The 26990-nt window shown below is 31.5% G+C and overlaps 2 protein-coding genes across 5 annotated transcripts in view; one reads left to right on the top strand and one right to left on the bottom strand.

Moving 5' to 3' along the window:
- The window catches only part of Zc2hc1a (zinc finger C2HC-type containing 1A), a 47122-nt gene extending 36139 nt beyond the window's left edge, over positions 1–10983 (top strand). The window contains exons 8-10 of the mRNA XM_047548378.1: positions 1480–1596; positions 4827–4934; positions 8560–10983. Of these exons, the coding sequence (XP_047404334.1) occupies positions 1480–1596; positions 4827–4934; positions 8560–8725 (391 nt within the window). The 3' untranslated portion in view covers positions 8726–10983. The remainder of the gene's footprint in view (positions 1–1479; positions 1597–4826; positions 4935–8559) is intronic.
- A 2143-nt stretch (positions 10984–13126) lies between these two features.
- Positions 13127–26990, bottom strand: part of Il7 (interleukin 7) — a 73560-nt gene continuing 59696 nt past the window's right edge. For 2 of the 4 annotated variants that reach the window (XM_047550126.1, XM_047550142.1), the window contains 2 exons: positions 26156–26287; positions 21041–23251 (listed from right to left, as the gene is read on the bottom strand). In XM_047550126.1, the coding sequence (XP_047406082.1) occupies positions 23138–23251; positions 26156–26287 (246 nt within the window). In that variant the 3' untranslated portion in view covers positions 21041–23137. Of the gene's footprint in view, positions 13210–16739; positions 16843–21040; positions 23252–26155; positions 26288–26990 lie in introns of those variants that run through there. The other 2 variants (XR_007108358.1, XR_007108356.1) reach the window with 2 other exon arrangements.

Here is a 26990-nt window from a genome sequence, read left to right as displayed (position 1 = left end):
ACATATCCTCTCTTAAATTGTATTTTGTTGATATTCACTTCTTACCATATTGGAAGAATCTGACTTTTTTTTTTGGCAGGGGGTGCTTAGGATAGAACTCAAGACCTTGTTTATGCTTAGCTAAAATTTTCTAATTTTTAATTTTAGTACCTGTTTTCCTGAGAAAGATCTTTTATACCTTATTCATAAATCACAGGTGCCATTTTAAAGATAAACCTAACCACATTGGAACAATAATGTCTTTTTAATAGTTGTTTTAAGAATTCGAAGAAAAAGTAATCAATTAGAATTCTAAATCTTTCTCATGAAGAAACCAATTTTAATCTCAAACATTTTAGAAATTATATTTATATACATATTTAATGAAGGCAATTTTAAAATTTTAATTCCTAATTTAAATACCACCACCTGCAGAATATTAATACCAACTTTTACAAAGAAACACTTGTATGTTTAGGCCACTGAAAACATAAAAATGAATGTAATGTGTTTCTCCTCAGAGACCTTTATAATCTCGAAAAATGAATAGATTCTTTTGAACATTAACAGTTTTTATCTACCACTATGCCCCCAGAAGTTAGCACAATGTCTGACACATGGTGCTCAGGGTTTATTGAGTTAGTGAATGAGTGGAAACAAAATGAATGAACAAATGTCTCTTAAATAGACTGTAATTTGAAAGTTAAGCAGTGTGTTATTCAGCAGTCATTTAGGGTAGTTTTAAACATTTCCTAATTTAATTTTCTCTTCCCACTGTGAATGTTTATTGGTTGGTAATGGTATATATGATGGAGTAATTTGGTTGATGTAAAGCAGTGAAATAACCTATCAACCTGCAGTTTGTACTTTATCCTCTAGATGGAGATCCTGTGTACCTTTGCCAAAAAAAAAAAAAAAAAAAAAATTCACATGACTTGCTTATTTAATTATTTTATGTGTGCTTTTTAATATTGGCATCCATGTTTTTTTCACATAGATAGTACTTTACTTTTTCCTACATAAAGTTTAGGAATAAGCTCCTTATTAGAAAGTCAGATATAAACTATTTAATTCTTATTTTTAGAATCTTAAAATGCAGAGGAAATTGTAGAATAAGATAATAGAGAGGAAAAGAGAAAAAACCATATGATTTGTGAATAACAGCTTGTAGTTCACTTCTAGTTTCACAGATTTTCATTGAAATATTTGTTGTCTTTCCTGATTGATTCCATTTCCCTACTATGTGTGAATGTGGTAGTTGATGTGCATCAAAACTGTCAGGGTGTGCTGAATAGTCAGAATTTGGGTGTCTAATCATGAATATTTTATGAACTCTCAGAGATTTTTTTTTTTTTAACATTAATTGTTACCCTGGCAGTTGGAAAATTAAGGGATGGTAGTGGATTTCTGATGAATCAGAATGTCTTTTTCTTAAAAAAAACTTTATATAAAGAAACAGTAGCAATCACCTTATGGGTACACCTTTATATATTTTAATAGTAAGATGGACAAGTTAGGCCCTCCACTTCGAACTGGAAGACATGTGCAAAGGTTGTATGACAGTGATACACAATCAGACAGTGCCATCAAAAGACATGAGTTATTACCCATTTACAAGTAAGTATTTGTAACTCAGTTTGGTTAATATTTTCCAGATTTTTAAAAGGCTTTATATAATACAGTACTGTAACTTTTACCTTCTTAAAAAGAAATCTTAAATCATTTTAAACCAAAAAGTGCTAAATAATCTCCTAGGACTTAAAACATTTCATTGTTGTTCAATATTTCTATTCTAACTAACACTATTTTTAAAGCATATATTTTATCCCATTAAATATTCATTTTTAAAGGATTTAATAGCAGTCACCTTCAGCAGTTGTTTTGTGGAGTTTTCAACAATAATTTTGAAAAGAAGAGTATGGAGAAAATTGTCATATATACTATGTAATACTACTAAATTATCTGTTAAGCAGATGCTGAAGAATTATAGCCAGGAGGAAAAGATCTTAGAAAATAATCAAGGGGTTCTTACTCATTTTTTTATTAGATGACTTTAAATTATATGTAAAATAGGGAAATGGTATTACACTGCCAAGATTCACTCCTTTGTGTTCTGGTATAGCTTACTGAGAAGAGAGTGTGGCAATGACAGTTATTTTTAAAATTCTACAGCATGAGTCTTCAGGGTTTACGTATAATACTAACTCTCATTTTAAATGATGAAGTTAGGGCCCAGTACATTAATTTACTTACTAAAACTACAAAGATTATTAAATACTTTATTTTAAACCAGTGCACATAATATAATAACATTCTGCTTATGTATATATGATATATAATAATAAATTTAACTAGATACACAGTAAAATAAAGATGGGAGAAATATTTATGTTACTGGTAGCAGCCATGGTTATTTTTAAGTAGTTAGTGATAGATCCTAGAAGGAAGACTTTGTATCCTAAGCCATTTGTGTTTGTGCTCCAGCTACTCTCTACCTTTTGAATCATATCTCAAACAAAAACAAAAACAAAAACTGACTAGAAGTAAGATGGATTTAAGTATAATTCTACAGTTAAACCTACCTTTCTTATTCATTTGAGCTAGAGCAAGCAAATTTCAGATGTAGATTTTGGATGCTAGTTTTCAGACTGGTCTAGAAGAAAGTAAACATTCAGAACCTAATGTATATTAATAATATTTAATAATGTATGTTATTAAAATAAATGTTAGGTTATTTAATATCACAGCTATTAATGTTAACAACCTCATATTTTCCTCTAAATGTAAACATTTTTAATGTATATATGTTTAAATGTATGTATTTTCATGGCTGTATTTGTGTCATCATTGTATATCTTGGGCACATATTATATGAAGGTGATAAGACTTCTAACAGGATTGTTCTAGAGCTTTAAAAAGGGGTGGGGGGGGGTATCCTTCCTAGTGAAATGCCATTCTTTGACAGTGATTTAGGAGATTAAATTTCTCAAAAGGCACTATAGTTATTCTACAACATCCCTAGATACGCTCTACAGAAATAGAGTAGAATAAATCTCATGGATGAACTTGGAAAAGTTTTTGAGGAAGTCTAGAGCATCTCATCCACATAGCAAGGTGGTTCTTTACTTACTGAAGAAGTAACTACCCAAAGCAGCCGCCTCATGGAAGGTAGAGTTACATATTGAATATGAAATTTGTAACATAACCTACTGAAGTTTAAATTCAAGTACTAATCTGGCCATATAATGGCTTTACAATTTACATCATTTCATTGAACACAGGCTCTTAAAACTGAGCCTGATGGTGCATATTATAATCTCACCTATTCAGGAGGTGAAGTTAGAAGGATCACTTGAGCCCATGAGTTCAGGGCCATTCTAATACAAGGCACCAGACCAATACCTCATCTCTCTCTCCCTCTCTCTTTCTCTCTCTCACACACACACACAGTTACTTAAGTTTTTGAAATGGGGATAATATCTTCCCTGAGATTTGTGGAATGATTATAAATTATTTGTAGTACTTGACTTTGTATTTGAAATTAATGTACTTGGTATTTGAAAAACAGTCAGTTGTTACCTATGTGTATTTTAGAAGTAATTAATTTAAAATTTTAGGAGATTTTTTCAACTTTTCCAAAGAGTAGAATAGGGAGAATTTCAAAAGCCCAAGAATTTCTAATATAGAGGAATTAGAAAAATATTCTACTTGCTCTTGTAATGTAACCTTGGTTATGTGTGAAATGAAAAGAATTGACTATATCTTTAAAGAAGGGGAAAGAACTAATTCTTTATTGAATGTCTGAATCCTGGCTTTACAGCATATTAACTGTTCACCTTGGTAAGTTACTCAAGGGTTTTTTGTCTTATTTGTTTCATCTTTAAAATTAATTCTTATATGTTTCATAGGATTATTAGCATTAAATAAGTATATATATGCAAAACAACTAGAAATATGTTTGTTTTATAGTAAGCATTATTATATAAGTATTGTATCAGTGACAGTAGTCGTATTAACATTAGTATCAGTAACAGTAGTAATAGTTATTATCATCACCAATGCTAAATATTTATATAAATTTATGTCTTATAATTTTCCTACAAATGATCATTTTATTAATGAGGGAACTCAAAGAGGTTGATCACTATCACAAAGCTGGTCAATAGCAGTTAGGATTTGAATCTAGTTTTATCTGATTGAAAGCCTTATGATATTATATCATCGTTCTACTTTATAATCTTTCTTTTATTTCTGAAGTTTAAAAATAGGAATTCAGTGATGATCCATTCAACAGTCTCCCTTATACTACAGATACCAGGCTGACTAGTTCCTGTAGTTAAATCTTTAAAGGGAAAATTAACCTATTTATTTTGTTGTTTCTTTGAAGAACTTTCATAAATTTTTATCCTGTAAAATGATTAGCTAATATTTCTTATATTTTTAAGTCATATCTCATGCTTAGGACAATAATAAATTGCTTGTTTAATGCATTATTTAGCAGTTATGTCTAGTCACTTAAAAGGAATACCTCTTAGGTTTTGAGGCATGTGTAACTTTATACTTTGAGAAACCTTTCAAAATAATTAACATATAAATTTCATGTAATGCATGTGTGAATATTTTAATTGATTTTATGTATTATCCAGACAGTCTTAGTGAATGAAAAATGCTGTGGTTTATCCTTAGTATTAACTATAGCTTGTTTTCAGTTATAATTATGTGAACTTTTGTCTTTTGAGCTTTTCTATAGAATCTAATTATCAGTCTAATCATGCAAATAGGTAATTTGAAAAATAAATGTCTATATTCAATACTTTTTCATCATTTCATCTCTTTGTTTCTTCTAGAACTAACATCAAATCTCGAAATTCCACACCACCTAGTTTGGCAAGAAATTCTTCCTCGAGTATACTTACAAACAAAAGAAAAACATATACAGATAGCTCCATAGCCAGGTATGTTTAGCTTTCTCATCCTAAAACTAAAATAAAAGTTGAGTATTTATAATTTTTGAAGTCCCATGTACAAAAATAGATAACTAGTTATTTATAGATAATCTGATTTTTTCTTGTTATAGGATTTATTATGGTTTTCAAGTTGTACACAAAAGAAATGGTTGGGGAATAACATTATCTTCTTAGACTCTGTAGATACAATTATTGTTTTAAATGCTCGGAGACTATTTTTTCAGTTCTACTGGATTTTTTTAGGGTTTTGTATCAATTTTAATTGCAACATGGATATTTTTACATCAATAAGTAGAAATAGACCTTGTGAACCACTGCAGTTATAATTTTCAGCACATTTTAATATTTAAAACTAACCTCTTAGGTGATTATTCAATTACTGTTCTTTCTAATTTGTCAAGATATGTGCCCAACTTTGGCATTCACTGTTTTTAAACATATAATTAACTCATCTCAATTGTATGTATTTAGGTAAGTAGACAGATATCCCAATTTATAAATATCCCAGCTTGTCCTAGAAAGTTTTAAGGCAAGGCACATAAATCCATTGTGAAATCCAATATTTAAAAATATATATATATTTTTTCTGAAACTGAACATGTTCAGGACCCTCCCAGAGATTTTGATATCATTGGTTTGGAGAGTGGGCATCCTCATTTGCCATATTAAAAGCTTTAAAGTGATACTTATGCATAATTAAGGATAAAGAATCATAGAAGAATTGACAAATTGCTGTCTTTCAAACCAGATTCTTTAAAAAGTACGTTTTGTCCAGTTTTTGATGTATACTAAATATCCAAGAAATAAGCATGTTTCTTAGAGATCTGAAATGTGGTTTCAGTATGCTGTTTTAATATGTGTAGATTGCAGTCTGTTTTTCAGCAACAGAAAATGCAGTTTAGAAAGCTCCCCATAAGAACACACATAAATTTAACTTACATAGGAATCAGTTTAAAAGCTAAGTAATAACTTTAATTTTGGTTGAGAAAATTTGGAAACTTCAAAGACAATAAAAAAACTAAATATGTATATTGTTCATAAAATAGAAAACTTAATATCATAACTCTGTCATATAAAGCTATCTACACTTCCCCCTCACCAAATTCAGTGCAATTGCAAACAAAATTAATGAATCTTGATGAATTGTTTTCAAAATGTATATGAAGAACAAAATCCTAAATTAGCCAGGACACTAAAAAGAAAAATGCATGAATGATATATGAAGTTGTAGTGATTAAGGTAGTTTGATATTGATTCAATGATAGACAAATAGAACAAAAAATTAGGGTGGAGTGGTTGGTTATAGAGAGACCTCATTTCCACAAATGAGTAGAAATCATCCACACTTTTAGAGGTAGCAATGCAGATTTCAGAAGTGAGCATACTGAAACTAACAGACATGCCTATGTGGAAAAAATTTTACACCTAAATCATCTCAGGTATTAAAAAAATCAGTTGCAGGACTGAGCTTGTACAGCATTTGCCTAATATGTGCACAGCCCTGGGTTCAATCTATAATACCACGCACACACACAAATAAGTTATATAAATTCATTAAAGTTCTAAATATAGAAAGGAAAGCTATTAGGATTTTAGAATAAGACACAAGGAAATCTCATTATCATCTGAGTTAGGAAAGGATTTTTTGAATAATTTAGCAAATACTAATGGTACAGAAAAAGATTAATGTGTTTGATCATATTAAAATGAAAAAATTGTTGTGTATAAGACTCACTGGATAAAGTGAAATGGCATGATGGATTGGAAGAGGATACTTACTATATACATAAGTAAACAAATTACAGCCCAGGATATGTGAGGGATTTCTACAAATTAAAAAAATACCCATATAAATAATATATCTGATTTTGATGGAAACAGGACAAAGAATCTAGGAAATGACAGTGGAAAAATATACAAATTGCAATAAATAAATAAATTAAAAAAAAGATGTTCAATCTCATAAGCAGTCAGAAAAATGTATTAAATCAATAGCAGGCTACCATTTCTCTCTTATCAGGTTAGCAAAAATGAAAATCTCTTAACACAGTACAAATTGCTAATGAAACCTGAAGTTAAAGTGAGAAACCTCATATACTACAAGTGGAAGTTTAAATTTTCTAATCAATTTGTAGAGAAATTTGGCAATATCTACTTAAGTTGAAGTTTTGATATCATGTTAAATTTGTATTAATGTATGAACATTTTCTTAAATGTATGTACCATAGTATTTAAAAGATCTTTTATATCTCGAGGTAGTTCTTATGTATCTCACTGACAATAATGTTGCTTTATTTTTCCCTTGGTACTTTCCCTCCATTGGTGTTGCGTGATTCTAATTCATTAGTAGTTTCTCTGTGATTCAAAGGAATTATGCTGATGCTACTAATTTACCCTCTAAAAAGAATGTGTTTTTTAATGTAGAGAACTGTAATTCTATACCTTTCCAGTGTGGCTAAAATTAGGAAAGAGTAAGAAGTATTCAAACACATAAAATGCTGACTTTTTTTTTTCCTTTTTATCTCTCTGATTTTTAGATCCATGGTGGCTTTTCTTGAAAATAGTGATTCTTTATCAACCTAACCTGTTTGTATGTAAGAAAGTACCCAAATTGGGGAGTATCTAGAGTTCTTCAGTAATTACCTCTGTTAAAAAAAATTAAAAAAGAATTTCTTTTTTAATAGTGTCATTCTTATAATCAGTGTCTTAAGAATCCCCTTCCTCAGAAAAACACCTGCCAGGAAGGACTGTAAAGATGTTCTTATAGAAACCAAAGAACAGTTTTTCTGATTCATTAATTACTATTTGATTAATAGGATATGCATTTCTCCTCTGGTTTCTTTTATGAAACCCTTATAAACTCAGGCACTTTGCTCTAAAGTTTTGTTGTTGGGTGGTTCTGCTAAATTATTCAAGAAATCCTTCCCTAACTCAGATGATAATGAGACTTCCTTGTGTCTTATTCTGAAATCCTAATAGCTTTCCTTTCCATATTTAGGCCTTTAATGAATTTATGTCTGTGTGTGTGTGTGTGTGTTGCTGTGGATTAAACCCAGGACCTATTTTACCTTCAGTACTGTGTCTTGTTAATAAAGCCTACCTTTCTAGTGCATGCATAGGACCTTGTTAAGTGTTTATTGAATCATAATAATCTAATGCAATTGAATAATAGAATCAAAGTAAATAATAAAACATGAGTGCAGATATCATACACCCCACAATCCTGTGGCCAGCGGGAAAGACCTGGAACCTAGAGATTTCCATCATTCCTCATGCCTGGGTTGCTGTTTTTCTCCTTGCAGAAAAGACATTGTAAATCATTCTTTTCCCATTTTGTGGTAAATGGCTAAACACTGAACAGATAGAAAGTATGGCTGCATTTGGTCATGATTAATTCTCCTATCAATGACAAATACAATTTTAAGGATAACATTTGAAATTACAATATTTACCAGCAGAGATCCTTCCTTAACTTTATCTACAAGAATATTAAAAATGAGATTAAACAAGCTTTTATTTAGATTTATTGTCTCCTATTTCTCAAGGGTTGTGAGTTAATAACTGTTGACTAATGTAAACCTTTATTTTTCCATTTCTTTCTCTACTGCTTCAGGTCAGATGTAGACTATGCATCTTCACTTAATGGTGGAAACATTAAAGGCATTGAAGGAAATTCATCCGGACACTTACCAAAATTTTGCCATGAGTGTGGAACAAAATATCCTGTAGAATGGGCAAAGTTCTGCTGTGAATGTGGCATTCGAAGAATGATTTTGTAAACAGAATCCCAAAAGAAACAGCCAGATTGACAGTTTTATGGTTATTGCTGCTTGAACAGCTAGAGTATATCCTCTAGTTATTTTGTGTAAAAACTATTCAAAATTTCTTTTTCAGTAAGTTTTGGAGCATAATTCTTTTGCTGTATAATGTATGTTTGTATATATGTGTATATATACTGTACATAATAAATACCTGATACCCCAAGCTGTGCCATTCAAGGAAATACTCATTTACCTTTCAGAAAATTACTTCAGTGGAATCATTAACTTAGGTATTGCCCTTCTGTTGTTAATGCACATTCAGTGTACCTCCACAAACACTCCTTCTCTAGTGGTTGGGCCTTCAAGCTTTAGGATAATCACAACTTCAAGCAAAAAATCAGAATAAATGTTATTGGTGCTATCTACAGATAGTATCATAGTAGGATGGACACTTGGAATTTTGTAATTGATGAAACTTTTAATTATTATTAGTTGATGTGGAGTCATTTTGCTATTGAATTCTCCAACAACTAATTTTATATTCCTAAAAAATAAGAGAAAGAAAAAAAACCTAAGGTCTGTTTTTACCCTTAACTTGGTGGATTATTAATTAATTATATAATTTAAATATAATTACTCATTCTGTGAAAATGTAATTATGCAATTTCCTTTTCAGAAACACAAGACTAAAAATACAAATGCATTTTATTCTATTTATAACAGTGCATTTTTTTTACTTCTGTGTTTATTAGTTAACATGTATTAGTTGAACACTACTTCTAGTGGTGTTCCTAATACCTGTTTTGTTTTCATAACTTGTTTAAAGTAGATTTAATTTACTGCTGTATTTTTGCCATATTTGAAAATGTAATTATTTAATGTAAGTGCCCCAAATTCTTTGTAAAATCTTACATGTTTAACCATTTTATTTCTGTGTATCTGCATTTTAAGAAAGTAATGGATTTTAAAGCACACCATCTAATCAATAATAATTGTGTAATTATTCATTAGTGTTGAGCATGCAGGTAAAAAGTATTTGAATTTCAGTTCCTTGTAGTACAATTAAAGGTAGTTATGAGTAGTTTAAGAGTATCTCTAATTTTTCCTACCCATATTTTCTTCTTTACTGTGTAATGCTGAAACACCATTCATGTCACAATGAAAAGCCACTAAAAAATGTACTGTTTTGATGCATAGCTGACTTATTATGTAATTAAACATACACAAAATCTATTTTTTCTCTTTAACTTGACTGACATAGAACACTGATCACTGTCACTCTCACTGTAACATGATATTTAGCAATAGCTTTCTTTGATGCTTGTGCAATCATATTTAGTAATTCTCAGTTAAAATTCAAGTTAAATTCAGTTAAAACTCAAGTGAACTTTCTTTTACTGTAATGGTACAAGCAAATCTTTTATATTTTATAGCTTTTTATGATTCATATCAACTATAAGGATCATTGTAGAAATTCATATTTTATAGTTTTATTTCTCTGAAATTTGTTTAGTTTTTGGTTTTGATTTTTATTTTGTTTTAGTTGGGGCAGGGGTTAAGACCGGTAGAATTGTCATTTTACTTATAGTTTCTTTTCCAGGTATTTTATTATCTTTTTTCACAGTTATTTTATTCAGTCATGTTGATGAAAAAATCCCATTTGGATAGCTGTAATGAATTTAGAAGACTAATGTACATACTAGTTTTCCATTTTAGTGACTTCTGTCCTAGTTGTTATAAATCATATGAAGAGCTCTCAATTCTTATTTTATCTAGGAATGAACACTATTTTCTTTCAAGTATATTTTTAAGAAAACCTAATCTTTTTCTGCTTACAGAGGGGATAGATAAATGAGTTTAAATTAAATAAATTGGCACATTTGTTTCTCATTGAATTTTGCAGTACAGAGATTATTATAAACAGTAAGTAGGTAAAACATTTATGACATATGAAACATTGTGACAATGTATCTAAGTGCATTTTTATTTTACTCTCACATTAATTTGTTGTACCATAGTTTTTAAACAATCTTCCTATGCATCATTTATTTTTATTTATTTGCACAAGCATTTGCCAATGTGGTAGAATGATGATTGTAAGCTTAAATTAAAAATGTAGAAATTGCTTATATATTATTCTGAAAGTTATTAGCTTGAAAAAGTAAGATTATTGTGACTACTGTTGTCTCTTCATTGTTTTTTATTATAAATATCTTCATTTTGAACAAATTCAATAAAGACACAAAGCATAAAAATGTTAGTTGTTATTTATGGATGTCTTATCTTTTAGCCAAACATAAATGGATGGATAGAGAGATAAAGACACATTGATATACAAATATAGATGGGTGGATGGATAGACAGATAAAGACACAATGATAAATAAAATATTTGAAATAAAAGATTTGTTTAAATGGGGAAGTATGTTTTCATTGTTTATGTCATCAGTTTCTTTTAAATTACTATTTTTATTGAATTAGGATTTTATGACTTTCAAATATTTTAAATATTTTAGTTTTAAAATTTTTAAGAGATAGAATTATTTTATTTATATCCAATAAAATTTAGGAATTGAAAACACTGCTATCAAGGTTGATAGGAAATGTGGATATTTCTAGTTAAGTACTATCCATCAATGCAAAAATCTATTTGTGGTGAATATTTAAGGGTTTAGGTCATACTTTAAAGTTATTATGAAAATGTGATTAGAACCAATTAATTTACTTGGTACTCAGTTTTCTTTGACTAGAGGTGAATACTTTCCCTAGGAGTAGAAGTTCAGAGAATGAAAATATAGTAGGAGAAATGTAGGGAACATTCCTCAAGCTTATCTGACAGCAATCACTGACACCATGGTCTAAGCAAGCCAAACAGTCTGAACAGAGAAACTGAGGTAATGGTAAAGACTTGCCATGGAATGAAGGTCTTTGCAGCTCTTGAGGCTGAGTTTGAACTGCGGGAAGGCCTCGTTCTGTCATGCATCCCAGAAAGCTGTGATGTGAGGTCGCCTGAGCTATGCTATCTTGCTCCATGCCGTGTGCAGGAGCTTGCCATTCCCCCCAGGCCTTTGTCTCAGACCTGTTGCTGGGCAGAATTGCTTAGGCATGCTTGGTTTGTTTACACTACCTCGACCCTCGACGTATAGTTCACCTATAGGCTGACTCTGTTATACTTTAATAAGCATGTTAACCTGATTGGATAATGTGCCTCTATATGTCCTGTGCAATCCTAAATAAAATTAGATCCGTGCCTTCAGAGCTCGATGTCCGATGCCTGAGTAAGCGCGCTGGGTAAGGCTAGGTAAAGTAGGCATCGTTCGTCCTCACCCTCAGCGAACCCGTCTCTGAACATCTACAGAGAAATGCACAGATGCAAGTCAGAAGAGCTTTTGGAAATTTATTTGCATTGGATATAAAGTATTTATATGGTAGGTATATTTTTAGTATTAAGTTGGTTGGTTTTTTTTCCAGTTGATTGTATTGTTGAATATAGCAGTGGAGAATTGTAACAACCACATTCATTTTTATTTTCATTTAGAAAAATTTCAGTTAAATATTATGCAGGGTGCCCAGTAAATAGTACAATTTTGCTTAGCTTATATATGAATTGCTTTTTTTAACCACTAGAGGGTACTATTGGATAATTTAATATCACTAGCTTCCAATTACTTTAAAGACCTTGCAGCAATATTGTTATGATTTTTTGACAACACAAAATTACAGCTATTTATAAGAGCAGTTTTTTTGTTTAGTAATTCACATATTGATATCTTAGAAACCTAATTCAGCTCATTTGGGGCATCAGATGATACTGATAGAAATATCTAATATTTATACTTCCCAATATTTCATTAGCATAATTACGCATCTCAGGCAAATTACCAAACATTTGAGATATTTCTTTGATGTTTCATATTAGTTGCATACCAATTTAGTAGGTAGGATTTATATATTTTTTAAGACAAAACTCTTCCTGTACCCACCTCCAGTCATCTAGGCTAACTTAACACTGTCTAATATATGAGAGTTAGCATGTATGTGATCAGTAGATAAGTGGTTACATACTAATGTAAGGTACGCGAAGCTAAAGCTTTATACTTACAACTTTTAGAAAAGGTTTTATGTGCTCTTCATTCTATGAAGTGCTAGAGATCAATAGAATAAATAAAATACAATTAAGTCCCTGCCTTTAAATTGATAAAATTTATTTGGAGAAACTGATGTGTAAACAAATAAATTGCAATTCTTTTTTTTTTTTTTTTTTTAAACGAAACTTTGTCATGAAGGTACCAACCAAGTACTACAGAGGAAAGGGCTTCTTACCACCACAAGTTAATACAGCTGGCTATTTCCTACCTCCTTTTCTTTGTGTCAGTGCTCTGGAGGGAACCTGGTAGAACATGAGGGAGAACTGCATTACCTTTGGGTGGAGAAAAGGCAAGTGACTGTGAAAACAATGTGTGTGGTGGGGTCCCTTGGATCTGATAAATGAACTCCTTCGCCCTGAAAATGGAGGAAAAACCATGTTGAGTAGAAGTTACTGATAATGCTCTGTGATCAAACTCCTCTCACATAACTTAGTCCTCTCATTTCCTTCTTTTTCCTTGTACAAATAATTATTTCTATGCCTATTTCGAATTTATAGCAATGAGGTCGGGGATAGGAGTACCCAGCAGTGCGTAGTGTTGAGTACCCTCAACAATTAAATGCTGATTTTTTATTCTTCAAATGATCAATCTTAAATTAAAAACTACAAACTGTTGTGGGGTATCATCCACTGATAGCAAACTATAAATTGATATACTTTTTTGAAAATTTGATTAAAAGGCTTTACATCTTATATTTTAATAATTTTACTTCTAATATTTTTTAGGGAAATCTGAAGAATAGAAAAATATGCAGAACATGGTTAATAATATTATATAGTAATCAAAATTGAGAAAATTTAGTAAATTAGTAAAGCACGTCCAAATAATTTTAAGGTTATAACAAGGTAATACTTAAAAAGCATTTTAAACAGTGCATATGTACAAACTATTTCAATTATATAAAAACTATATAGATAAAAGGCTTGAATATATTCAATATATTGTGCTTGTTTCTATGAGAACAATGTGGTTATATTTTTGTTACTAGCATCTTGTGAAAATCCTATTTGGTGAATTTTCTGTATTAAATCTTACTGCCTGAGTTTATTTTTGCATTCTTTTTTGCAATAAGAGAGAAGCTATGTGACTTGGAGAAAAATATAGGTACATATTATATATATATTTTATATATATATATCTCCATCCTTATTATATATATCCTTATATCTATATGTTTATATATATCCTTGTTTATATCCATATATATATACATATAATACATATAATATATATATATATATACATATAATTCCCTCACTCATGGAATTTATTAAATCGGCTTACATTATCAGAGAATGGATAGTCCCACAATGGCCATCTGTAGATGGAGAGCTAGGGAAAACAATAGCTGCTCAATTCAAGAAGTAGGAAACATCAGAACAAGTGGCACAAATTATGCAACCCCAGTTTCTCTCCAGGAAGTCCTGAGGAGAGTAGTTTTTCCAAGTCTGCATTCAAAGTCTAAACAATCAGGTGTCTGATATCCTAAGGCAATGGCAGCAGCAAAAAACACATTCACTAAAGAAGAGTAAAGCATATGTGTTATGCAAGTTTGTCACTTCTACATCTTGTTCCATCAGGGGCTAAGACTACTGAATGGTGCTGCTTACCCTCAGGACAGGTCTTCCCCACTGAATCTATTGATTCACATGCCAAAAGTCTCTGGAAACACCCTTATAGATACACCCATAAAAAGCTCTACCAATTTTCCTGATATCTCAATCCAGTTAAGTTTTCAACCAAGATTAACCATCACACTTTGATTCTAAAACAAATAATGTAAAGCAAATGCTGCATTCTCCATTTCCTAGGGAGACACTATTCTTTAAAGACAACAGTAGTAGCTTAGTATGACCATCACTGTAATCTCAGTGAAGGGAGGTTGAGGCGGGAGTATCACAAGTTTGAAAGGTCAGCCTGGGAAACTTAGTGAGACCTTGTCTGAAAATAAAATCATTTTCAAAAGAACTGAAGATGTGGTCCAGTGGCAAAATGCCTGTGGGTTCAGTCCCCAATACCAAGGTCGGGGAGAACAACAGAGAATTGAAATTGGCACCCTTATTTCAAGATGTGACATATTCCCCATGACAGCACTTTAACTGAATCTTCCCCTGGAGTAGCCTGTCTTATTTTGTGCATTGTTTCTGACTAAACACCCTTAAACTTGACTGTTTTCTCCCAAAGATTCTGTGAATTATTCAGTAACTTTTCATAAATTAATTTTTTGTCTAATGAATCTGAGGATTTGCACTTTGCATGCAAAAACTCTCCACCAATCATATTTCTAATGTCCTCATGATTCTCTTTTACAATGCCTTTGGTAATGGTTGAAGTACTTAAACCATATTCTACAGGAGAAATCTTCAATATAATGAATTAAGACACATTCCTTATCCAAATCATGGCATTGGATTACTTCCAAACTGAATTTTTTAAAAATGCACTTTGAGTATAATGTATGCCTATCTTGCAGGACTAATTTGAGGATTATTGGTAACACATATAAAATCTTTGCCACAATTTCTGATGCTTAACATGATCTCAATAAATATGAATTAATTATTATATAACTTTGGATATTGTGCATGTTATATGTTGATAAATTATATAATTCCCAATCAGACACTTATTTTAGTTCCAGTGAGCAAAGCAGTCAAAAATGCCTGTCCTTTGTATTCTAGTGGAGAAAGACTGAAAATAAGATCAATAAAATTTATATTACATTATGATAATGCTATAGGGATATTAAAAGAGGGACAGGAAGGAGAATGGAGGTGGGTTACAGTTTTACATTGGGTGTTCAGGTATGGTTTACTGAGAAAGTGATATTTTAACTCAGACCTGAATGAGGGGGTGAACTATTATTGTTTATCCTTTTTGTAGTTGCATTTTAATTGTTTATTGGATTATTTCCCTTTTTAGTGCTTTCTGTCAGAGTATTCAGTATAGTTGAAATGTACAAGGGAATGAGAAAGGAAAGAGCATTTCACACAGAGAGTAAAATTAGTGCAAAGGCTCTGAAGTGTGAGAAGAGTAGAAAATTAAGTCAAGTAACAAGGCAATTAGAGTGTATGCTTTAGAGACCATAATATGACTTTGGCTTACTCAGAGTAAGACAGGAGTAAGAAAGTGACATGATCAAGATTAAATATATAATCTAAACATATGTTATTTGGCATTAATTTAGTGAGAAAGGCAAGTGTAATAGTTGACCCTTATTCTTCCCTATAGTAACCATATGTATTGATCAAATTAAATAGTCTTAGCACTCAGCTTTCTGAAACTTATTACGTTTTTGCTCTTCGCTTGAGTATAACACAAAAGGAACAGATTCCTCACTTAACAGTACTCGACAGTTCATTAATCTGTCCTCTATTGTCAGTCATTAGACCCTATTTGTTATTAGATCAACTCCTTTGTCAAGTTAAGGAGACGGAAGTTTAGTCATTCATTCTACTTCCTGAATATGGTTCCTAATATTCATAAATAAATGACTTTCATTCTTATTTCCTCATTCAACAATGTAAAATAATCTCAATAAAACCTTCACATGTAGGGGACAGAGATCCCTCCATCTAAAATATATTGACCAAAGGAGTTTGGTGTAAATTGCATGTAGATTAGAACTGTCTGAGTGTACAATTTTATTGGTTCAACTCTCTTATTCTTCACTCACTGGTAAATACCTTTTTAGCTCCCCTATTCCTTCAGCTTGCTAATGTCCAACTTAATAAAACTTTACAACTTCCTCTCTATTTCAGACTCCTTGGTAAAATCCATGTGAGTTTGTGGCTCCAATTCCAGGTACAAAGCATCTGAATAAACACATTTTATTGAGTTATATGACTATTCCATCAATAGCAGGGTCTTATTGCATTGCCCAGTCTGGCCTCTAATTCCTGGGCTCCTGCAATTCTTCCTCAGATACCCAAGTAGCTGGAACAACCGGTGGAAACCTCCATGCCTGACTGATGACATGATCCAATATCTAGAAGATTGAAAAAAAAAAAAAAAAAACTAGAAGACTTGTAGAGCTAAGAAATGAATTCAGAAAAGTAGCAGGATATGAGATAAACATACAAATATTAATAGCTTTCCAATATCCAATAGTGAATTTGCAAAGAAAGAAAAAAGGAAACCTATCCAATTAATAATACATTTTTAAAATAAAGTAAAATAAAATAAAATGCTTGGGAATAAATCTAACCAAGGAGGTGAAAGACCTCCCACAATGACAATTTATAGAACACTAAGGAGAGAAATTGAAGACCTTAAAAAATGGAAACTCCCATGTTCTTGGATAGGCAGAATTAATATTGTCAAAATGACTATACTACCAAAAGAGTTACACAGATTCATTGCAATCCCCATAGAAATACCAATGACATTCTTCATAGAAATAGAAAAAAAAAAAAAAAACTACCATAAAAGTAGTACTAAAATTTATTTAGAAGAATAAAAGATCTTGACTGGCTAACCCAATAGTGAGTAAGAAGAGTAATGCTGGCAGCATCGCAATACCTGATCTCAAATTATACTACAAAAACAAAAACAAAACAAAGCAAAAACAAAAAATCCCAGCATGGCATTGGCATTAAAACAGACATGAAGATAAATGGAATAGAATAGAAGACACAGAGATAAACACATATTCAATCATCTGATATTCAACAAAGGTGTCAAAAACATGCTGGAGAAGACAACCTTTTTAAAATGGTGCTGGGAAAACTGGATATCCATATGTGGAAAAATGAAACTAGATCCTTATCTTTCCAAAAATCAACTCAATGTGAATCAAAAACCTAGGAAATAGACCAGCAACTTTGCAGCTGCTAGAATAAAATAGTCAGCACTCCAACATAGTAGAGTAGGCACCAACTTCCATGTCAAGACCCCTAAAGGTAAAGAAATATAATTCAAGAATCAGTAAGAGGGATGGCATCAAATTAAAAAGCTGTTGCACAGCAAAGGAAACAAGAGAGTGAAGGAAAAGTCTAAAGAATGGGAGAAAATCTTTGCCAATTGCTCCTCTGACAGGGGATTAATATCCAGAATGTATAAAGGACTCCGAAAACTTAACACAAAAAATCCAATCAATAAATGAATACAAAAACTAAACAGACATTTCTCAGAAGTAGAAATACAAATGGTCAACAAACAAATGGAAGAATGTTCAGCATCTTTAGCAAGCAGGGAAATGCAAATCAAAATTATATTTGAGATTTCACCTCATTCCAGTTAGAATGGCAATCATTAAGAATACATATAATAAATTTTGGTAAGGATGTGGGAAAAAATGATACACTCATGCATTGTTCATGAGATTACAAATTAGTACAACTTTGGAAAGCAGTATGGAGATTCTTTAAAATACCAGGAATGGAACCACCATATGACCCAGCTATTCCACTTCTTGTAATTTATTCCAAAGAGCTAAAATCAGCATACTGCGGTGATATAGGCACATCAATGTTTATAGCAGCGCAATTCACAATAGCCAAGTTATGAAACTAAACCAGGTGCTTGTCAACAGATGAATGGATAAAGAAAATGTGTTATATATACATAATGGGATTTCAATCAACCATAAAGAAGAATAAAGTCTTGGCATTTTCTGGTAAACAGATGGAACTAGAGAACATCATTCTAAGTAAAATAAACCAGACTCACAAAGTCAAGGGTCCAGTGTTTTCCCTCATATGCTAAAGCTAGATCAAAATAAGAAAGAAAAAAAGGCAGTAGAGGCTCCCCATGAAAATGAAAGGAAGATCTGTAGAAAAGAGGAAGGGGATTGAGGGGGAGGGAGAAGGGATAGAAAAAGGGAGGAACAGTGGGAAGAAATTGACCAAATTATGCTATGTACTTTAAAGACACAGAAATAGAAGGAAGACTAATAATGTAGAGGAAGGGGAACAGGAGGAGGGAGACAGGAAAGAGAAGTACTGGGGACTGAAATGGAGCAAATTACATTCCATGCATGTATGATTATGTAAAAATAAACCCCACTGTTATGTATAACTATAATGCACTAATAAAAACATTTTTATTAAATATTTAAAACTATGGGGACTGGGACTGGTAATTATCAATGCATCTACTTATTTTATTGTCTCTTCCTGTAACAGTTACATAGATTCTATTATTGATCAAAATTAAGTTTGAGAGAAATTTCACAACAAATAAAAATTAGAAATCAAAGAGATTTTTGAGAACACAAAGTTTTAAAGCCATACTCTTAAATTGTTTATAGTGTGTAATCCTATCATTGATTTTTTTGGGAGGGTTATTGGGGATTCAACCCAGAACCCAGAGGGGCTTAACCCCACATCCCCAGCCCCTTTTTATATTTTATTTTGATACAGGTCCTTGCCAAGTTGCTGAGGCTGGTTTGAATGTATGATCCTTCTGCCTCAGTTTCTAAGGTTACTGGGATTACATGTACCACCATGCCCAGCTTATCATATTGATGTTTAAGTGAGTTATATGTTATTGTAGAGATGTATTTTCTGTATCATTTAAGGGGTTTCATAATAGAATGGCATAATGCAATCCATCCTTACTTATTAGCTACTATTTTGTCTACTTTTATGTCTGGCTTTTCCCATGACAGGCTGAGTAGAAGATCATGTATTCATTCAGAGGAAATTAGCAATGTTAAACAAATTATATAAATAATGATTGTATTTAAAATAAAATACTAAGATGAATGTTTTCAAATAATAATACACAATATATGCGATAAAGTATCTAGAATTACCATGGAAGCCAGAACAATTGAGGAGAAAGAAATTGAGGTGCTCCTTGAAATATAAGTGGGATCTGCATAGAATTTGAAACAATTTTCTAAGCAAGTAAGATCTTAATATAGACATGAAAGTTTTATGTACAGACCATAAAGACTATCTGATTTAGAGTATACAGCACGTGTTTTCAGAGAAACATATATATAGTAGAGTTGAAATGTCCTTCTTAAGGTAATTGTCATGAAAGTATGGTCTACCTGAAAAGAAACTTCCCTGGTCCATGTTTCTTGTGGTTTAGTTTAAAGAGAATTATCAGGATAGAGAAAGGTTGGTCAGTGGGTACTAAGTTATAGCTAAGTAGGAGAAATAAGTTCTGGTCTACTAGTACACATTATGTTGTGTATAAATAGCAACAATATACTGTATATTTAAAAAAAACTAGAAGAAAAAAATTAAATATTTTCACCATAAAGAAATGATAAATATTTAAGGAAATAGATTTGCTTACTCTGATTTGAACATGACACAATATATACATACATTTTAACTTCATATGGTACCTCAGAAGTATGTAGAATTTCGTGTTGATTTAAAAATACTATAATTATCTTAATCATGAGGTGTATTTCCTTTAGTATACTCATGGAAAATCTGTTTTAAAAGATTTTTAACTGAGACCTTTTGTATGAAGCAATATTTATCTTGCTGTTATTCTAACATTGTGTTACTCTTGTGCTGCATCAATGGTTTTATATAAAAGTGGTCTTCTATAAATGAAAGATGAACATTTAGCTAAGTTAATGCTAAACTTTTCAAAAAGGTATACTAATTGTTGAGCGCAGCGGCTGAATTATAGGTCCTGAACTATCCTGTGATAGAGGTCATGCCCCTCTGAAGAACTCTTCTGGGAAGGCATCTCCAGATTGCTCAGTTGCTATGGTGACGCCATGTTTAATAAGAAGTTCTGTGCCAGCCATGGAGTTATTCAATTCTTGTCCTTGAGGTTCAGCTGCTTGCTGCTGGGGGTAGAAAGTTATGGGCACAAGCTAATAATCATAATCAGGCTGCTCATACTCATGAACTTGATTCTGCTTGCTTTGAAGAAACTTTCTTACAATCAATCCTTTGGACGTTTAAACCTATCTAATAAACTTGCCAAGCTTGCTTGTGGTCAGACTTTCCCACTGGGGTTGACCTAACCACCAGTCCGGTTTTTTCTCTATTTGTGTGTCTGTTTATCTTTTCTCAAGCCCCTCACTGCCCAGTTTAGCAACCTGAATAAACAGTCGTGCAGGTCATGGCAACCATGGTTTTGTAGACCGTTCCCTATACTTTTATGAATTGTGAATTCCTAAGAGAACATTTATATGACTCAAATCCTCCTTTCTAGTTTTGTTTATTCTTTTTAGTAGCATCAATAATGATTGTGATTTCTTGGGACAAACTGAGAAAATGCTGATTTAAAGCCACCTATATACATATTTCAAAGAAAATGTTCATTGAGATGAGTCTCTATAATTGGGGAATTAGGACTAATAAAAATTAAATATCCAAGATCATTATTAATGAACCCCTCACTTATATCTACTTTGCTAGTGGCTAGGACAAAATGAGAAGGGAAATACAACCATAAATATATGGGTAGTTTTTTCCAACCATTTAGCACAAATTTTTTTGAGTCTGAGTTTTCTCTAAAATAAAAAAACAAGGAAGAAGATTATAACAATTCTTTTAATAAGTATTTTTTTTTAAAAAAATTCCCTTATTTAGCCACAGTCTTAAATATTTTTTTTTTTTTAGCACTGTTAGGGAACATTATAAACAGCCTTTTAAAAGTTTGCCTCTAGAAAAGTAAATCTCTTCTCCTGTACTTGATGGCTTAACAACAGCACCCGTTCATCAAGGTAGAGGAATACCACATGGTTTACCATGTTTTACTGTGGCTACAGCCTACGTAGGGCCATCTGAAAAGGAAATTTTTGTGAGGAATTCTAACAAGTTTGGTCCAGTCCCTTTTCTGGAGTAAACAGTGATAATTGAACAGAAAAAAAAAAAAAAAAAAAGACTCAAATTTCTGTAAATGGGGCCTTACAACAAATTATATGCAAGGGACTATACAATTCTATTCAGCTATTTGTTTCATTGAGCATGAATCTCCATATGGGCTGGGTAAAATGAGGAGAAAGAAGATATGTCACCACATAATGAGGGTGTCACTGGAGTATTTTCTGTACATCAAACAGCATCAGTCAGCACATAACTAGATGGCAACAAAGCTGTGAAAGGTCACAAAGATTGTGAATTTAGTAAAATACATACTGGCAGTTGTTTGGGGGCCTTGGTCTGCCTGGTGTTTTCATTTCCCTTTTTAATGGAGTGAAGGCTGATTGTAGACTTTTCTAAACAGGATCTAAACAGGACACAAAATGTTTCTTTTAAAAGACTAGAATTTAACATAAAAAACAGTGTTCCTACTTAGAGTTTTGGGGACCTGTTCTCATTCTGATTCTTAGAAATAAGATATTAAAGGTCATGCATTCAAGAAAAGTGGGGGAAGATCAGACAGTGATGGAGTATGAAACATTTTCTGGAGATTAAGTGAATCTGACAGTGTTAACACATAGGTTGTTTCTTATCAAAGGAGAAATATTATCCAAAGTAGGCACAAAGTAAGAAATTTGCAATACTGTATGAAAATATTTTATATAAAGATATATAATGTCAAAAATTAAATATATACAATCCATTAATTAAAAGACTAACATATATTATTCTCTAAAATATACTTCCCAAATTGAAAACTCATTAAGACAAGTTTTATTATACACAAATGATAAAAGTTACTCAGTACTAAGGTTTAGCATCCTTAGAGTAAGTGAATTTCTATTTTTTGAAAGTATCCTTTATTTTCATTTAAGAAGATTTGCTATACTGTTATTGAAGGCACTGTGTTATACATTCATATTTAATTATGTCTCTTGAGATCTCTCTTAAGTATCTTGAACTTCTTTATGATGCCGTTTTTCAAAATGTAGGATACTCTTGTTCTCTGAGCATTATCCATACATCAATGTTAACCCTAAAACATCTCCATTACAAAAGATGAAAATTTACACTCATAATACAGTACATGGATGCACAGTGGGTCACTGAATTGCTTTGGTAATAAAAGTTTTAATTTTGAATCTTTAAAACCTTTATATTCTTCATAGATTTGATGTTTTCTCCTGAAATATTTACACAGGTTTAGAAAGTATTATTGCAACCAATACCTTACATGATTGTCTTTCAAAATTGGTATAGTCTCAATACCAAATGACATACGTCCACATGAATATGAAACTTTTGTTGATGTGCAGCATTCAGCTTTCATTGTTTATGTCCATCTCCGGGTACTACAATATGGATTTCTCAATTGTTCCAATCACTCTTACCAGAATGCATTCAGTAACTTCTAGGAGGTTTTCTATCCTGAAAAACTGCATAAGCAGATCAATTCTTGAAAGATGTTTATGTTTCTATATTGCCACTCCATAGTTTTCAGTGTTCTTTAATACCCCTCAAAATTTTATTCCAACAAGTTTTTATCTTTTGTAGTAATGTCTTTAGGAAACATGGGTCATTCTTTTTCTGTTCCTTTAAAGGTTTTTCTTCCTAGAGGAATAGATGAAAAGTTAAATTTTATATTTTTGTAAGAGTATATGCTTTAAAATATACAATCTTCTATTTCCATCATATTAAGTTGTACTAAAAATTCAGTGCAATATAAAAACAGAATCTTACTTGATATTTTGAAAACTATAATTGTATCCATAATTGTGATAATCAATGCAGGGAATTCAAGGTGGTTGTGCTTTCAGATTCAGTTGCCATTTTCACAACTTTAACACTGAACAAAATAATATTGTTTAAACTTTCATTAAAAATTTGTAGACAACTCAGTTGATTTTTTAACATGGAAAAATGTATTTTTTAGTAGAAGGAATACATAACACTGAAACTATTTAGATTATTTTGGCAAAGATGATTAATAAGGATATACCTGTTGAAATTATGTCCTATAGTCTAACCCCAAAATCTGGCCCTCATCAAAGAATGGCAGATGTCTGCCTCAAAGGTAGGTTTCAGCACCTGCTGAGACCCTTATAAAGGGCCACCTGTACAATGTAGAGAAAATGGAAAAAGAGGTAACCTATGAAGCAGACATAATGGAGCAGCTCTATGTGGATTCATATTCCTCTGAATATGGTTAAATTTTCATTTAGATAATAACTAGTTATTGCATATTTTCTAGGCCAGATATTGTAGTCAGTCCTCTACATGTATTACTTTATCTGCTTAATAATCCTATGAACTTAATAATATTACCTAATTTCTCAGATGAGAAAATTGAACCACAAAGAGTACACATAAGCACCAAGGTCACATGACAAGTAACTATAATGGTTAAATCTTGATTTTATCTGTCCTATTTTTAATTTATTCACAAATTCAGATCTCTTTTAATTACATATTTAGTAACACTAGCACATGACATTTAAGTAGTTTTAAAGATTAGCAACAGATTTTGAGGATAAATAGGAGGGTATTTTTTCATCCTTTTTTTAGTAAGGGTTCCAGGACACTTTTTTAAACTACAAATTGAAGCTTACTTAAGTAAGTGAATATACTTGAGTAGTAGAAATACAGTTAGCTTTCCACATCCAGGGGTTTCACATTCTCAAATTCAGTCAGTTGCAATTTGAAAACTATATGGTGAAAAATGCACCTGTACCAGACAAATACAGACTTTTTTCCTGTCATTATTCCCCAAACAATATAGTGTAACAAATATTTACTTGTATTAGGTATTATAAGTAACCTGCAGGACATGCATAGGTTATATACAAATTCTGTGTCATTTTATTAAGGGATTTGAGCATCCACAGATTTGGTAAGTGAGGGAAGGTCCATCAATACTGAGGGACAACTATACATAGGTGTGAAAAAAGGGCAGGAACAAGAAAGTTTGATTTTACCTCTGCATTCCTGAGAACATTCCCCTTTCTGAACTTTCCAAATTCTCTTAAAGACCTCAGTATTTTTACATTACCTCTAGCTCATATGTTCATTTAATTTGTCTAAAATTTTGTACTTCTGGTGGAATCTCTAAGGTTTCCTGACTTACAGGGTGTGTGGACCTCTAAGAACAGTGCAGAATTTTTATGCTTCCCTATATGTATTCATCAAATAGCATAATAATAATGGTAATGTGAAAGAACCTGTCACTCTCATGAACTAGTATGCTCATTTTTCTATGTCCCACTCTAATCAATACATCTTTTTAAAGTTTAATAAGATTATAATTAAGTATTCTGCCTTTTTTTCTATATTGCTTTCTATATTTTCTATATTGCTATATAATTTTTTTACTAATACCTCGTATATTTATATATATATATATAAATACAGAGTATTCATATATGATATATATATATTGTATAACCTATACTAAAAATAGATATGAGATGGGTACTCATTTAATTGTTATTTATTTACAAAGATGGCTTTTTAGAAAAAACGTGAGTAAGCACAGAAAATCAGAAATAAGCTTGTCAAATCTGGGACACCAAGAGAACATTGGCTTCTATCAAGTAGATAAAGTAGTAATAAATAAAACTGTCCAAGTTATAGAATCTCTATTTCCATCAGTGCCAATAGTGTTCAGAGGTAATCTTACCATTTTACTTTCTAGGGGAAACTTCTGGTACTCAAACAAAACAAATTGTTTTTTATGTCATCAAAATGTTTTCAAAAAAACATTAAGAAATTTAAGAAACCTTTGACATTGTATGTCAGCTAGTACTATCTCTAAAGAAGGAAATAATAATGGTAGTAATGGATATTATATTAAACTTTGAATGTCTTTTAGTACTAAGCACTTAAAATGAATTAATGCCATTTAATAATTCCAACATCCTACAATGTGAATACTATTATTTTTACATTTTGCAGATGAGGAAATTGTTATCTAGTGTCAAAATAATGTCTTCCAAACTACTTTGTTGTTTGATTGTAGTCCCTAACTCTTAGTGGAAAAGTAGGGGGAAATTAGCCTTAGATTGTATCTCAATTTTTAATGCCAAAAATAAAAGGAAAAATTGATGGGTATATATACCCAAAGTTTTAACATATATTTAATAAATACATTTTAGTACCTGTTTTGCTGACTAGGATTCATATGATTTTGGACATATATGGATTAAAGTTATTAAGTTTTGGAGATAAAAATTTACCATGCCTCTTGCAATCTATCACCCTAATTTCCTTGCAAGTGATTATGGCAATGAAGTATTCTTTTTTCAGTCCCCTCTCACAGACTATTTGTTCCCGTTGCCAAGGAATCAATAGGCACTTTCCAAGTGGAGACTTCTTCCAGCATGGAGTAAATATATCTCAATCTTAGGTGGTCATAAGCACTTTCAGTTCTATGATAATGAATGTGATAGCGAGAGAATGATAGTATCCCAGCACAGGAATGATTTATATTTTTCCTCAAAGTAAACACTCTCAGCTTACCTTGCTGGTGCAGTTCAACAATTTTAATGTGCCTTGTGAAATTCTTGATAAGTGGAGATCGAAATCCTCACTGATATTCATTTTAAGAAATTGGTTCAACTTGCGAGCAGCACGATTTAGAAAAGCAGCTTCCTATTATAGGAAAAAGTTACAAGGGCTGTGGTTCAAATAAAATATTAGAAACTGCAGCATTCTTAAGGAACCTAAAGTCAGAGCAAATCGTTAAGTAATACCCCACCTCCACCCCAGCTTTCTCTTCCTGTTAATCATGTGACTGACAAGTACAGGACTGAAACTGTTTAGCTCCTAGGCGACAGCATGAAATGCCCGGAACTTGGTTTAATGATTATCTGACTCTTAAAGTCTCTTTACTCTGTTATATGTGACCTTATCATTTATAGGTGAACACATTATAAGATTATTCACTTTTAAACAGGATAACTAAACGAGAAGGTTTCTGGAAGCAATAATGATGAAAGGTACGTGTGGTTTTTCTTACTGATACTACTTACTGATACTAACCTTTGAGCTATGAATGAATAGCTAGTTGCTAATAAACAAAAAGATCCATAGTCATGTATAACATACGCTTTTAGATATCTAAAATAAGAACTTTTAAAAAATAAAGAATTTATGGCTATAATATGAGATGCCATGAGATTAATTCAGATACTGAGTTAAAAAAAAAATTCTCAAATAGTACAAGAGATTCTGTAGGAAGAAATGATGCAAACTTTTAGAGATTTTGTACATTGTGATGTTATGCCAAGTAGAGGTGGTATTAGTTTAAAGTTAAGTAAATATTGAAATAAAAATTTTTTAAAACGTCTACACC

Source organism: Sciurus carolinensis, chromosome 1, assembly GCF_902686445.1.
Source record: "Sciurus carolinensis chromosome 1, mSciCar1.2, whole genome shotgun sequence".
In the NCBI taxonomy this organism is placed as follows: Eukaryota; Metazoa; Chordata; class Mammalia; order Rodentia; family Sciuridae; genus Sciurus; species Sciurus carolinensis.
The sequence above is the reverse complement of the archived record's forward strand: the minus strand, read 5'-3'. Positions and strand labels throughout refer to the sequence as shown.